Source organism: Castanea sativa, chromosome 5, assembly GCF_040712315.1.
Source record: "Castanea sativa cultivar Marrone di Chiusa Pesio chromosome 5, ASM4071231v1".
In the NCBI taxonomy this organism is placed as follows: Eukaryota; Viridiplantae; Streptophyta; class Magnoliopsida; order Fagales; family Fagaceae; genus Castanea; species Castanea sativa.
Genome location: NC_134017.1, coordinates 69,104,878 through 69,120,093, shown reverse-complemented (window position 1 = coordinate 69,120,093; position 15,216 = coordinate 69,104,878). Strand labels below are relative to the sequence as shown.

The following is a 15,216-nucleotide window of genomic DNA, read 5'->3' as shown; positions in this document are numbered from 1 at the left end:
CTATTATTGATACAATTTTTGTTAACATTAATCACAACGTGTCATAGGAAAGAAAAAAAAAATGTTTCACTAAACTTATTTGACTATCCCACTGTAAACCCTCAATATTTTTATATGCCTAAAATTATTCCAGAATTACAGTCATGTTATTATTATGCACCTTATTTTAGACTAAATGTGAAAATTTCCATAACATATTTTTGCATACTCTATACTTTCCTTCATTAAATTTAGGCCAAAGTTATAATTGGTAGTAATATAATATATAATGCTATCACATTGTTTTCATCTGTTCTATCCAAAAAATAAAAACATTGTTTTCATCTTTCTTTTTTTAAGAAGGAACATTGTTTTCATCTGGTATGGTTTAAATCTTACAACCACTGTGACATGGTTTCCACAATTTCCACGATTTAAAGTTTTGATAACTATTTAGCTTAAGGGGCCCAGGAGAAGAGACTTTTAGCCCAAAAACACAGAGTCAACCAAACACGAATCCAACTAGATATCGTATCAGTGTGGTCAAGTGGAACTAAACTCAAACAGCAAACTGAGTGAGATAAGAACAAAAAGGCAGAGAAAGGTAGAGAGAAAGAGGGAGAGACATAGAGACACAGAGAGAAACATGGAGTGGTGTGTTTCATTGCCAAAGGTAGAACTACATGCTCACCTCAATGGATCCATTAGAGACTCCACACTCTTGTAAGCTTTCCATGTCTCTCTCTTGGGGCTAAAATGTTTGAGTTTTTGCTTTGTTTATTGGTCGAAGAAGAACATTTACTTCATCGAAGTATTTTATTTATACTGACTGAGGTGTTCTTTTCTTACAGAGAACTTGCTCGAGTACTGGGTGAAAAGGGTGTCATAGTTTTCTCAGATGTGGAACATGTTATCTTGAAAAGTATGCCCATTACCCTTGTTTTTATTTGGTTGCTTAGAAAAATTAGGAAAGAAATGAAATTCAACCTTTTACTCTCATATCATTATTTGGTACTTGAATAATGGAAAGCCTCAACTTGATTGTGCTAAGTAGTACAGCCTCTTGGCTTAGTTGAGGTGGGGTTTCGATGTTTGATAAAAAAAAGTTTGCTTCTTTTTTTGTTTTTTTACTTGTCTGACTCCTATGTCCCCTTTGGAAGTGTAATTATAATATTATTGAATCTTCACATTGGAAACTTTATACATTCTTTGATTCAGATGACCGTTCTTTAACTGAAGTGTTCAAATTGTTTGACCTGATCCACATTCTTACTACTGACCACACAACTGTGAAAAGAATCACCCAAGAAGTATGAAACTTTCCCTATACATGAAAAAACTTTAACTCCAATTCTGTACATTGATGTAAATATTTTATTTTATTTTTTGCCGAGGACAGGTTATTGAAGATTTTGCCTCTGAAAATGTGGTATACCTGGAGTTAAGAACTACTCCGAAGGTACTTCAATGAAGTCCTAAGGCTGTTTTTTTTTTCTTCTTTTTTTTTTTGGGGGGGGGGGGGGTGGATTTTACTCATATTAAGACTATAGATTTCATTGATTGAGTTTTTTGCAGAGAAATGATTCTATAGGCATGACCAAACGTTCTTATATGGAAGCGGTAATGGAAGGTCTAAGGGCTGTCAGTCCAGTTGATGTTGCTTTTGCACCTCATAATGTCGATGCTGGAAGTCTTAGGGAATCACTACCCATCAATGATGCGGGTGACGGAAAAAGAAAAAAGATTTATGTTCGGCTTCTTTTGAGTATTGACCGTCGGGAGTCCACTGCAGCTGCGATGGAAACTGTATGTATGAATATTGGTCTGTCACGAAATTCTTTTTTTAAGGTCATATGTTTGACAGGATATGCGTTTAATCATCTTTCCTCACTTATTGCAGGTTAAGCTTGCACTGGAAATGAGAGATTTAGGAGTCATTGGTATTGACCTTTCTGGAAATCCTGTTGTGGGTGAATGGTACATACTCGCTAGTTATTACTCCAAGTTGTTTGTAGTAGACAAGCATTTCCTTTTTATTTATTACAAAGAAATTATAATCCCAAGTTCTCTTTGTATCTAAATCAGGATGACATATTTGCCAGCATTAGAGTTTGCTAGAGAACATGGTCTTTATGTAACTCTTCACTGTGGAGAGGTACGTTTGTTCTTTCAAATGCCTACCTCTGTTATCGTTGAACTCACCCTGACTAACTTATTTTCCTAACTTAGTGCTTGTAGGTTCCTAATCCGAAAGAGATACAAGCAATGTTAGACTTTATTCCCCAGAGGGTTGGGCATGCTTGTTACTTTGAAGAGGATGATTGGAAGAAATTGAAACATTACAATATCCCGGTTAGATATTTGTGAAACTATTCCTTCTCTTGATGTGAACCTTCATTTCTCTAGGATGATAAGGAATGCCTCCTTTTGACTTCCATAGGACAGATGTGGAGGAAAAGAGGCAAAATCCTGAATCTTTTCAATTAGTTTACCAATCCATTCTTAAAACTTTTAGTAGATGATTAATTGATGGAATTAAGTCCATCAAAGGTTGTGAAACTTATTATAGTTTGTTAAATGAGTTTGGAAGTTTCTTTTTTATACCATTTCTGGAATATTTTCATTGTGAGGAACCTAATACATCTTCATTTAGTCACTTGTTTATGATTGAATACCTCTCATCCATGATGTCTTTCTTTTAAGTTGATTAGCCTAGTTTCATTATTTTCTGCAAGGGCAAAACTTAGGTACAATTCCTTAGGTGTTGTACTTGTATTGTAGGTTCTCCAATTAAATTCAACCATGTCGCTGCATTGACCAATTTAACCCAAAAGGTGTTAGTTTACCTCAAGGTACAATTAGAGTCTCTTATGTGGCTCCTTGACCAATACAGCCTCATGATTAAATTTAAAGGGGAACCTAAGGTAGAACACCGAAGGAATTGTTAGTCTTTTTTTGATAGGCAAATAAAGCTCACACACCCACACGGGTTAAACCTGTGATCTCACCCTCTACCTTCTTAGGAGGGAGGAGATGCCACTTGATCCTAGAAACATTTGCAGTATTGTTGGTTTTAAATATTTGGCTGGATAACTATTTTAGCTTCTATGTCTATTCACATTTTTGCAGGTTGAAATTTGCCTGACTTCCAATGTTGTGACTGCATCAGTTTCCTCACTAGATGTTCACCATTTTGGTTAGGTCTTCTGAACAAGCCTGTGAAATATATTATCCTTAAGTGACATATCTCCTTCTTTGCTACTGATAAACTTCAAAATATCTCTAATATAACACTTTGTTTAATTATGCAGCTGATCTGTATAATGCAAAACATCCAATAGTCCTCTGCACCGATGATGCTGGCGTGTTCTCCACCAGTCTTTCCAATGAGTACAAAGTTGCTGCTTCTGCATTTGGTAGGTATTAATCTAGTGGTGCAGGTACTTGGAGTTGGATTAAAAAGCTTATCATCACTGACTGCTTGTTTCATTTGTGAACTGCCCAGGTCTTGGAAAGAGGGAAATGTTTCAGCTGGCAAAAGATGCAATTGAATTTACATTTGCAGATGATGGAGTTAAGCAGGATCTGAGAAATATTTTCGACTTGGCCACTAAAAAGCTAGATTTATAATGACATTGCTCTTAGAGGGGCATGTTTGCAGCCTGGAGGTATGGGTAGCCATGTGTCACCTAATCAAGGAAAACTAGTAATTAGACCATGGCCATGCATTTAGATGGTCAATATTTTTATTTAATGATCTTAATTTTATTTAATCTATGCTGTGTTCATGTGTTTTGAGATGTGGGAACTGTGAAGATAATTTAAATTTATTTCTATTTAAATTTTTGAAATCATTTTTCTTCCCTATTGGTCCATTGGATTTTATGATAAGTGTTATTGGCTGATTAGGATATTATTATTTCATATAAAATTTCCTTCAAGTTAAGGGTATTTTTCTAATTCAAAAATTAGGCTTTGACCCAAGCCAAATAGGAGTAGGCTTTAGCTATAGACTTATGGAGTCTATATAAGCACACGCTATTGTACTCCAGTGAGGACAATTTGGAATTTTTCCTTCAATAGCTTGGTGCTGACTCCTAGGTTTTGTTTCCACGTGCTTGTTATTGTTCCAAACAAGTTTAGGTGCTGATTCCTAACTTCTGTTTGCCAAATTCTTTGAACATTTTGGTTTTGGTTGTCTTTCTTCATTTTGACACTAAGGAAAAGAAAAAGGATAACCTCAGTGAGATGATGGAGCCGTTCTAGTGCCACCTTATTTTGCTCTGCTAAATTGAAATTTTCATTCAGAAAATAAATGCAGGAAGTCTGACTGGTAAAATTTCACTAGTGCATATGGTATTATGGGAACCCCACCTTTGATCTGTTTACAACTTTACATCCCATGTCTGTCAAAATGGGAAAAAAAAAAGACTATGCTGTCACATGTAATACTGTAATAGTCCGGACATTTCCACGAAATTTTTCCGTCTTACTTTGTTGGCTCTACATCAAGAACTATGATTGAGAGTTGTGAGCATATAACTCCAAATGACTAGATATTACCTTGCCAACCACATCAGTGTGAACTTTTTCAAGGTCAGTATCATTCAAATTGATAATAATTCTAAGTTAACGGATTATTGTCTTTTAGTTAGTGGAGGGGAATGTGGTTATATTGAAGCTAACTTAATAGATTTATATTTTTCTCTCATTCTCTTTTTTTTTTTTTGTATGTATTTAATAAATAGTAAATAATAACTTTTTCTAATTCAACTTTTGATTCATTGCAAGTGAGGTAAGGTTCATTGACTAATAGAGAACTATGATCAGTTGCAATTCACAAAGATGAAAGTATTAGTCACTGTCCTGCCTTTTAAGTGGACCATTATACGGTTATTTCCCGGTCTTGCCTCAATATGACGGTTCATATTGACAGCAATTTTGTGCTATCAATCATTTTCCATGTTTAACAAACAAAAAGGTGAGACAAGTCATTTGGTTGAGATGAATTTCCAGATCATGAGCAGGTCTATGTCTCAGCATTGTAGCTTGTCATCTAGGAAAGCAAGTATGGCATTTAGATAATGGCTGTGCACTGTAAATGATCATGTCCTATTATTCGAACGTTCTTGAATAGTTTTCTTTCCTACAATTCTCATGCTTGATTCAATATGGCAGCTTTTGTTGAGCATTTGGAAATGAAATGTACAGGATGTAGATAGTTATTTTGTGCTATTATTCATGTTAAATGTTTGGGGACAAAAGTGATCCGAGCCAATATTATGAGTTAGGATGCCCTTGCCGAATGGTGCTCACTAAGTTCAACCCACCTAGGCCCTATCTTGCAATTAGAAGTTGATTTTCCACCCATTAGACTGAAACCCATTCATTGTGCATTACATTTTTATCTAGTTCTTTCGAGTGAATTTGAGGTACCCATTTGAACAAGGGAACGCAAGCATATTTAATGGTGATTAAAGCCTTCATGATGGAATAAAAAAGATAAATTAGAAATGAATGGGGAGCTGCAATCTTTTTCCTGTATATGTGAGGGTTTTTTTTTCCCTTACAAGCAGGAAAGGGGATTTGAACCTAGGTTCTCCTCCAATATCAACGAGCCACAAGAATCTACCTCAAGTTTGTTTAGGAGTTAATAAAAAAAAGGAAATGAAATATTGTACCCAGAAAAAAAAAATATATATATATATATATATACCCATAATTTTACTATGTGTCCATTATATTTTATTTGTGTTGAAGTCTTGAAGGTAAAAATATAAATTTTTTGGGTAATTATACTCACCTCCCCCCAAAACTCGAAGGGAAAATACACGTTTTCCCTAACAACCAATTGACCAAAATTTGTTAAATTAATATAAAAAAATGTTGTGTACCAACTTGCCAATTGCTTAAAAGAATGTTTCCAAAATTATCTTATTTCATAGGTAAAATTCACTATTTTTAATTTTTTTTATTAAAGTGTATTTTAAAATACTTCATGTGAATTTTGCTTTTTTTTTTTTTTAATAACTTTTTCAATGGGTTATGGAGAGATTTGTCATTACAACAAGTGTGGTGTCAATTTACCATTGGTAAAAAAAAATGATATAAATTTTAAAAAAAAATGATAATGTACTCATCACACTCAAAAATAAAGGAGTTTTGAAAATTTTACTAAAATTTGTTGTCTCTAAAATTTCTCCTACATGTATTGTAAATTATGTTTTTTTTTTTTAATAGAAGACATCATAAATTATGTTAAAGACATTTTAAGTATAAATTATATATGTACATGTATATGTTTATGAAGTGGTGGAGCAAAAAGCACTACAAAAAAGAGTCTACTAGCGAGGATAAAATGCCCTCGCAAAAATTCAAATATTGTCGCAAAAGGTTATTAGCGAGGGCATATAGCCCTCGAAGGCCGTCGTATTTGCTCTTGTTGCTAAAAGAGATTTTGCGACCATACCTTCGCAAATAGATAATTTACGAGGGCAATCTACTGTCGTTATTAAACAAATTTGCCTTCACAAATATATTACCAAACGATGAAAAAAGTCGACGACTTATTTTTAGCGAGGAGAAGCAGTCGTCATTAACAACTATTTGTGAGGACCTTCATACCCTCGCAATTAATTATTTGCAAATTTTAAATTAATGACATACTTTTTAGAGATAAATATTGTCGTCGTTAAAATTTATTTGTGAGGACTTTTAACCCCTTGCAATTAGTTAGAAATAATTGTAACGACGTTAAACTGTCACTTAAAATGTTTTTGTAAGGAGTTAAGTGGTGTCGTTATTCTATAAACTGCGAGAAACTTTATCGTCACTATAAAGTTATTTATGACCAAATTTTTATGTCCACTATAACAAAAGTGAGCTATGATGACAAAACTTTTCGTCACAATATGTTCTTATTTCGTCACCGAAGACATATGGTGACAAAACCGATTTTTTTATTTATTTACATTTACTTGCCATTACATTAGCCTATTACATTAACCTGTTCATTTCCAACCACATCCATAAACAAATCATTTATTCAATTCCAACCACACCTATAAAATATTTATAAAAAAAAAAAAAGCATCCATACAATTTGAAAAAGGAAATAAAGAACCATTATACTTTTAAACCATTGAACCAAGTTGTTGACAAAGTAATTGCAACCATTTATATATAAATGATATCTTCCATACTTTACAAAAAATTATTTGAGTTCAAGTAGCGCCACAAAAGCTGTCTTTTTGCCACCAATCCTATATCAGCACAAGTATAAAGAAAAATACATCAATACCATATCTACTGGAAGAAACAACTACTTATACAACTAATCACAAGATTGCCCAAAGTTCAACTAAATTTGATACATTGGTATTACTATCATGGATCTAGTTTAAAAATAAAGTTTGATACAAGTAATCGACTTAGTTAATGAAACTTCGCATGAGATAAAATCCTAGAAAATAATAATAAGCTAATAAGCTTATCAAGTCACTTACACAAGTGTCAACGAACTGTGAGAGTATAATTAAGGAAGAGCTACATTATGCATAAAGAATACATGACAAAGATAATAAATTGCATACCACCACAATGCAAGATGTTAGTGAATGTTTTTCCATCTTTTGCACCTACCCAAGCCTGTGTTGGTTTTATTGATATTCTAAAAACACAATGATAGTGTACTACTACCATGGCATAAACCAAAACTAAATCAAGCAGGCCCTCATATACACCTAAATGATCAACTAAACCAGTTTTGTGAGATTACCACAAACTCATCCACGCTATTCAATGTTAGCAGAGATATTTAAGGCCAAATGGCAAAAGAATCCACAAGGTTACCAAGTTTAACATGATATAGAACTTTAAGGAATTACTCCATTTGGTTATTCAACAACTTGACCACTAAAAAACAAAATATGTTGTAAATCCTCAACAATATATTCAAGTGACATTTTGCATTAATAAAGAAGGTGGTACCTAACCGAGTCAACAAGTTTTGATCGCGAAATCTTAAATCCCGCACTCAGCCGTAGCATCAACCCTTAGTGATGCTTCTACCATTTTAAATGTTTGGCCCTGTCAAGAGAAGAAAACTAAGCTTAATTCTATGCTGGAGGAAAATTATTTGGAAAATGAAAAAAAAAAAAAAAAAAAAGAGTTATCAAGATAATGACTGGCAACTTAGTGCTTCATTACCAACCTGCAAGAAGAAAAGAAACTACAACCACAAGTAGTATGCAAGCCCAGTGGGTATAGCCCATTCTATATTAAAATCTTTTGAGGAATGTCACAATATAAAGGTAAAACATAACTTCTAATGCTAGAACTTTTTACTACCACAATGAGTAAACTTATGAGATGCACAAATGAACAAGTATCAAAGAAATAAATTGGAGCTGTTTGCAAGGTTGAGACAAATAAGTAAGCTAAATCATAAATTTATTAATGGCAAAGTAGACATATTTAGTATAGGACATGATCCTAGATGCTTTAGACAGTCTCCAACGTGCCACTAACACCTCCTATTGTCCTCATTAGTGCCACATGAGCACTTCCTCTTATGCAAGTTATGGTTTCGCACAAGGAATATAGTTTTTAGTTCGCATCCAATAATAATCAAAACAACACTTTTTTACAACTTCTAGGATCACTGTGACTCTACAATGTTTGTTGCCCCTGAATCATTTCTCACCACCCTTTTTCCTCTGTAAATTTTGTAACAAAAAAAAAATGAAGGCCAATTGTCTTTTTTTCTAAATTTATTCTCTATTTAGAGAGTATAAAATGCTCTAACTAGTAATTAATTGGTAAATTATTAAACTTATGGCTTCTAGCTGTTAGGGAATATGAAACCTAAGCTAGGATCTAAGGAATACGAATTGAAAAATAGTACAAACAAAACACTAGATATATGTGGTTCTCCCAAAAAAAGGACATGCCAACGAAATTTTTGTATTCTATTACTTGGTAGTCTAGAGTCTAGACCTATGTGTAAAATTATGATAATAAGTCTAAAATGTCTTTTGTATTCTTATATATTAGAAATACCCTAATAATTGTACATACCCCACCCTAATCTACATATATGTTATCCTTTAATTTATGATAAAACGGAGAAAGAATGCCTTCATTACACAAGTGGAAAAAACTGCATATGAATTATGCTACTTTGCAAGAAAAACAACATAATAAAGAACAATATTGTTGCTCATGTGAAATTTTTTCAAATGTATCTGGTTACATAAGTTCTCCATTATTTTGATTCCCTACATACATTGGTACCGTTACTACAAAAATAACAGAATCAATATATTTCCAATGTGTTTTATAAATTCCAGAACCAATATATCTAAAGTCAGGTGATAAGCATATCAATTCTCATTAATATGAGTCCTAAAGAGACAAAAATTAAAAATTAAAAAATAATAATAATAATATTCTTTTTCAAATTTCAAAGCACAGCAAACATTTCCATCACGAGTCGATGGACATGTAACCATGGCCATGGCTCCTTTAATGCGTCCAAGCTATTTTACCCTCATAACTTGAGACTGATTATAAAATTAGTTTTTAAAAACCATAAAACCCACTATCACCCTCATCCAAATGAAAAATGATCTCAGCAAGGAATTATAACTAGACTTCTCCATACCCATGAATAAACGCAGCAACAATTATCTTAAAAAAAAATGATAAAACCCATCATTTTTCTAGGCTCTATAGAAGAAGAATCGTACCTGAGAGAGAGAGAGAGAGAGAGAGAGAGAGAGAGAAAGGCGTGACTGACAGAGAGAGAGAGGCTTGAGATTGGGGATTTAGGGTTAAAGGGAAAAAAAATTCTAGCGCCCAATTTTTTTTTTTTTTTGAAAGCTGGCGCCCAAAATATTGAGGGCCCGCCTTTATTTTATTTTTCCCAAATGAAAATTATTCTAATTTATATATATATATATAACCGAAAGCTCTAAAACTCTAACCATTTTTCATGTAAGTATAATATTTAAATAAAATTATCTTTTGATTTAAATAAAATTATTTTTTTTAGTCCAAACTTAAAAATGAGTGAAATTAGATCTCTATAATAAATCCAACTTAAATTCAAACTCATAATTATTATTTTTTTTAAACAAAATTATTTTTGCTTAATCCAAACTTAACTAGGAGTGAAACTCTATTTCTATAACAAGTCCAACTTAAACTCAAACTCAAACATTGATAATTTATCTCAAAATTTGCAAAGTTAATCATGAATACTATAAAAGCAAAGCAAACCCCAATATTTTTTTTTAAAGTTAAGTAGAGGTATGAACTCTTCTTATGTTATTTTCTTCTCCTCTACTTTGTTAGTAAAAAAAAAAAAATATTTTATGGTTTTTTATGTATTTTTTAAAAAGTAGTTTTCATACATGAACCACCAAACTCTCTTTAGCCGTTTTTTACAAGATAAAAAAAACATGCAATAATTAAAATTATTCTTTCAAATGTAACCTATTTTTCTCTTATATTTCTCTATTGTTTAGTCATATATATATATATATATATATATATATATATATATATATATATTGTTTTGTTTCAATAATTTCTAAGCAGTAAATCATTTGATTCTTTAATATTTTTTGCTCTTTCAGAAGTTTTAATTTTTGAGTTATTTTTCTGCAGTATATGAAACTGTCTGACAAATTTTTTGTAAGCCATTGCACATTCAAGCAATAGCTTTTTCATCAAATTGTAACATAAATTGAAGTCATACAAGAGCAAATCATGCAATGGTATAGTTTTTTAAATTTTTCATAAAATTATTTTAGTCTACCATATAAATAGGTAGGTTCCTATGCATAGCACGGGTTAGCGACTACTGAAATCTAAATCTTATATATTAGGTAGGAGTGACAAAATAAACCCATTTGTCAACTCAAGCCCACCCAATTTTCATGCCAATCGGATGTAATTTACCATTTCATCTTTAAACTCATCTTTTTATGTGTTATTTTAAACTACAAAAACTTGAATTTAAACAATTGATTGATGATATGTCTATTAATCTTTGATCACCTTGCAATTTTGTAAGCATGAATAATATATGAAGATAATATAATCTAAAGGTAGATTTATCAAAATTCGCATCAAATTAATAAATATAGGGTTGAGTTCAAATTACACCTAACTTAACTTTAAAAAATATTACACCACCCAATAACTTATTATTGAATTCATATTTTGAAAATCCAACCGTTGGATTACATGTTCTATATGGTCTTAACATGCATGCCAATTTTCATGCCAATCGGATGTAATTTACCATTTGATTTATGAACTCATCTTTTATGCATTATTTTAAACTACAAAAACTTAAATCTAAACAATTGATTAATGACATAATTATTAATTTTTGATCACCTTGAAATTTTAAAATCATGAAAAATATATGAAAATAATGTAATCTAACGGTAGATTTGTCAAAATTCACATCGAATTAAGAAATATAGGGTTGGGTTTGAGTTAGACTTGATGTAACTCTAAAAAATGTTACACCACTAAGTAACTTATTATTGAATTTATATTTTGGAAATCCAACAGTTGGATTATATGTTCTATATGTTCTTAAAATGCATGCCAATTTTCATGCCAATCGGATGTAATTTACCATTTGATCTTTAAACTCATCTTTTATGCGTTATTTTAAACTACAAAAACTTGAATCTAAACAATTGATTGATGACATAATTATTAATCTTTGATCACCTTGAAATTTAGTAAGCATGAAAATATATGAAGATAATTTAATCTAACAGTAGATTTATCAAAATTCATATTGAATTAAGAAATATAGGGTTGGGTTTAAGTTACACCTGATTTAACTCTAAAAAATATTACACCACCTAGTAACTTATTATTGAACTTATATTTTGAAAATCTAACCATTGGATTACATGTTCTATATGTTCTTAACATGCATGCCAATTTTCATGCCAATCGGATGTAATTTACAATTTAAGGTTTAAACTCATCTTTTATGTGTTATTTTAAACTACAAAAACTTGAATTTAGACAATTAATTGATGACATACCTATTAATCTTTGATCACCTTGAAATTTTGTAAGCATGAAAAATATATGAAGATAATGTAATCTAACGGTAAATTTTCCAAAATTCACTTCGAATTAAGAAATATAGGATTGGGCTTGAGTTACACCTGATGTAACTCTAAAAAATGTTATACCACCCAATAACTTATTATTGAATTCATATTTTGGAAATCCAACCGTTGGATTACATGTTCTATATGTTCTTAAAATGCATGTCAATTTTCATGCCAATTGAATGTAATTTACCATTTGAGCTTTAAACTCATCTTTTATGCGTTATTTTAAACTACAAAAACTTGAATTTAGACAATTAATCGATGACATACCTATTAATCTTTGATCACCTTGAAATTTTGTAAGCATGAAAAATATATGAAGATAATGTAATCTAACGGTAGATTTGTTAAAATTCACATCGAATTAAGAAATATAGGGTTGGGTTCAAGTTACACCTAACATAACTCTAAAAATTGTTACACCACCCAATAACTAATTATTGAATTCATATTTTGAAAATCCAATCATTGGATTACATGTTCTATATGGTCTTAACATGTATGTCAATTTTCATGCCAATCGGATGTAATTTACCATTGATCTATAAACTCATATTTTATGCATTATTTTAAACTACTAAAACTTGAATTTAGACAATTGATTAATAACATGACTATTAATCTTTGATCATCTTGAAATTTTGTAAGCGCGAAAAATATATGAAGATAACGTAATCTAACGGTAGATTTGTCAAAATTCACATCGAATTAAGAAATATTGGGTTGGATTCGAGTTACACCTGACATAACTCTAAAAAATGTTATACCACCCAATAACTTATTATTGAATTCATATTTTGAAAATCCAACCCTTGGATTACATGTTCTATATGTTCTTAACATGCATCCCAATTTTCATGCCAATCGGATGTAATTTACCATTTGATCTATAAACTCATCTTTTATACATTATTTTAAATTACAAAAACTTGAATTTTGATAATTAATTGATGACATAACTATTAATCTTTGATTACCTTGAAAATTTGTATGCATGAAAAATATATGAAGATAGCGTTATCTCATGGAAGATTTGTCAAAATTCACATCAAATTAAGAAATATAGGGTTGGGTTCAAGTTACACCTGACGTAATTCTAAAAAATGTTACACCACCCAATAACTTTTTATTGAATTCATATTTTCAAAATTCAACCGTTTGATTACATGCTCTATATGTTCTTAACTTGCATGCCAATTTTTATGCTAATCGGATGTAATTTACCATTTGATCTATAAACTCATCTTTTGTGCATTATTTTAAACTACAAAAACTTGAATTTAAACAATTGATTGATGACATGGCAATTAATATTTGATCGTCTTGAAATTTTATAAGCATGAAAAATATATGAAGATAATATAATCTAACAGTAGATTTGTCAAATTCACATCGAATTAAGAAATACAGAGTTGGGTTCAAATTACACGTGATGTAACTCTAAAAAATGTTACATCACCTAATAACTTATTATTGAATTCATATTTTGAAAATCCAACTGTTGGATTACATATTCTATATGTTCTTAACATGCATCCCAATCTTCATGCTAATCAGATTGAATTTACCATTTAATTTATAAACTCATCTTTTATGGATTATTTTAATGGGAAGAAATTTTTATTCACTTTTGAGAGAGAGGGAGAGAGAGAGTACAAAAGGCTGAAATTCTTGAATTTTAGGCTACCATTTTGAAGTTGAAAGTACAATAATTTTTTTATGGGTACAATTGTTTAGAAAATAATGATAGACCTTTCTTATATAGGATATATATAAAAGGGTTTTTTTTTTTTAGACTGTAAACAAAAGGTTCATCTAAAGAATATAAAGTTCTAGATGTTTATATGTTTTTTTTTCTTTGAATTTTAGAATAACTTTTATCTCAAAAAAAAAAAAATTTTAATGATTTTTTGTGAAGATCAATCGTAGCCCTCGCAAATAATTTACTATTAGTAAGGGCATATTTTTAACCCACACAAAAAATAAACTTTTTGCAAGGGATTTTTATTGTCCCTCGAAAATAATTTAGTGGGAACATTTCCCTCCAAAAATTTTGACATTTTAATGATTATTTGTGAAGGTCAATCCTAGCCCTCATAAATAATTTAGTATTAGTGACGGCTTTTTTTTAACCGTCACAAATAATACACTTTTTGGGAGAGTTTTTTAATTGTCCCTTGCAAATAATATGGAGGGAAAATTTCCCTCCAAAATATTAGTATTTGTGACAGCTATAAGACATAATTGCGACAGCTTTTTTTGTTGGTCACAAATATTTCATATTTTACCAAGTATTTGCGAGGGTTTTATTTTGCCATCACAAATAATATTTCTTGAGAGGGCTTTTTGGGTCCGTCGAAAATTCTTGGTCACTAATAGACATTTTTTTTGTAGTGAAGGATCTCTTGAGGGTGGAGCTAGTGTTTTGATACTTGATAAATTTTTCATTTTTATTCTAAATTTATTAGTTACTTTTTTACTAATCAAGGTTAAACTTTTTAAAGAGATTCTTATAAAAATTTAGAATATTTCATTACTAATATAAATAAAACGGGGAAGTGTTAATTTTTTTCAAACCTCAAGGAAAGAGAGTGTATTTGCCCTTTGTTGATGCCCATTTTTGCAAATCCATGAGGAGGAAAGCTCAATGAAAAGTAATGCCCAAATGGCCCACCAAGAAGACCAAAGAGCAAGAGAGGTCCAAAGAAAGAAATGCATGGGAAAGTGAGTTGCAGCAATACAAATCTGCCGCAGAATACAAATCTACCGTTGAATACAAATTTGCCGCAGAATACAGCTCTACCGCAGAATATAGCTTTTTGGCAGAATGGCTTCGGTAGATGAAGATAAATTGGGCCCAAAACCTTTTTGATCCATTCATCATTATTTGGCCCACAAAGGTCCAAATCCATTTATATAAAAGAAAATAGGCATGAAAGCTAATATGAAGAAGCACGATGAAAAGAAATGAGGAACGGCAGGAAGTGTCAGTAGCAGGAATCACGTGAAGGAAAGAAAAGTCAAACCTAAGGAAATGATAAACGCATAAGACAAAAAACACGCAACAGGACGAAACAGAGCT

At 31.2% G+C, this 15,216-nt stretch overlaps 1 protein-coding gene across 2 annotated transcripts; it reads left to right on the top strand.

Moving 5' to 3' along the window:
- Window positions 1–491: 491 nt before the first annotated feature.
- Window positions 492–3,842, top strand: LOC142633745 (N6-mAMP deaminase). 2 transcript variants are annotated; one of them, XM_075808000.1, is made up of 11 exons: window positions 492–702; window positions 831–901; window positions 1,198–1,289; window positions 1,379–1,438; window positions 1,555–1,785; window positions 1,880–1,956; window positions 2,065–2,134; window positions 2,218–2,331; window positions 3,109–3,175; window positions 3,291–3,395; window positions 3,485–3,842. In XM_075808000.1, the coding sequence occupies exons 1-11, from the start codon at window positions 626–628 to the stop codon at window positions 3,607–3,609; spliced, it is 1,089 nt and encodes a 362-aa protein (XP_075664115.1). In that variant the 5' UTR covers window positions 492–625; the 3' UTR covers window positions 3,610–3,842. The 2 variants fall into 2 exon arrangements, with proteins under 2 accessions (XP_075664115.1, XP_075664116.1); XM_075808001.1 differs by lacking the exon at window positions 1,379–1,438 and having other exon boundaries at window positions 534–702.
- Window positions 3,843–15,216: the final 11,374 nt, after the last annotated feature.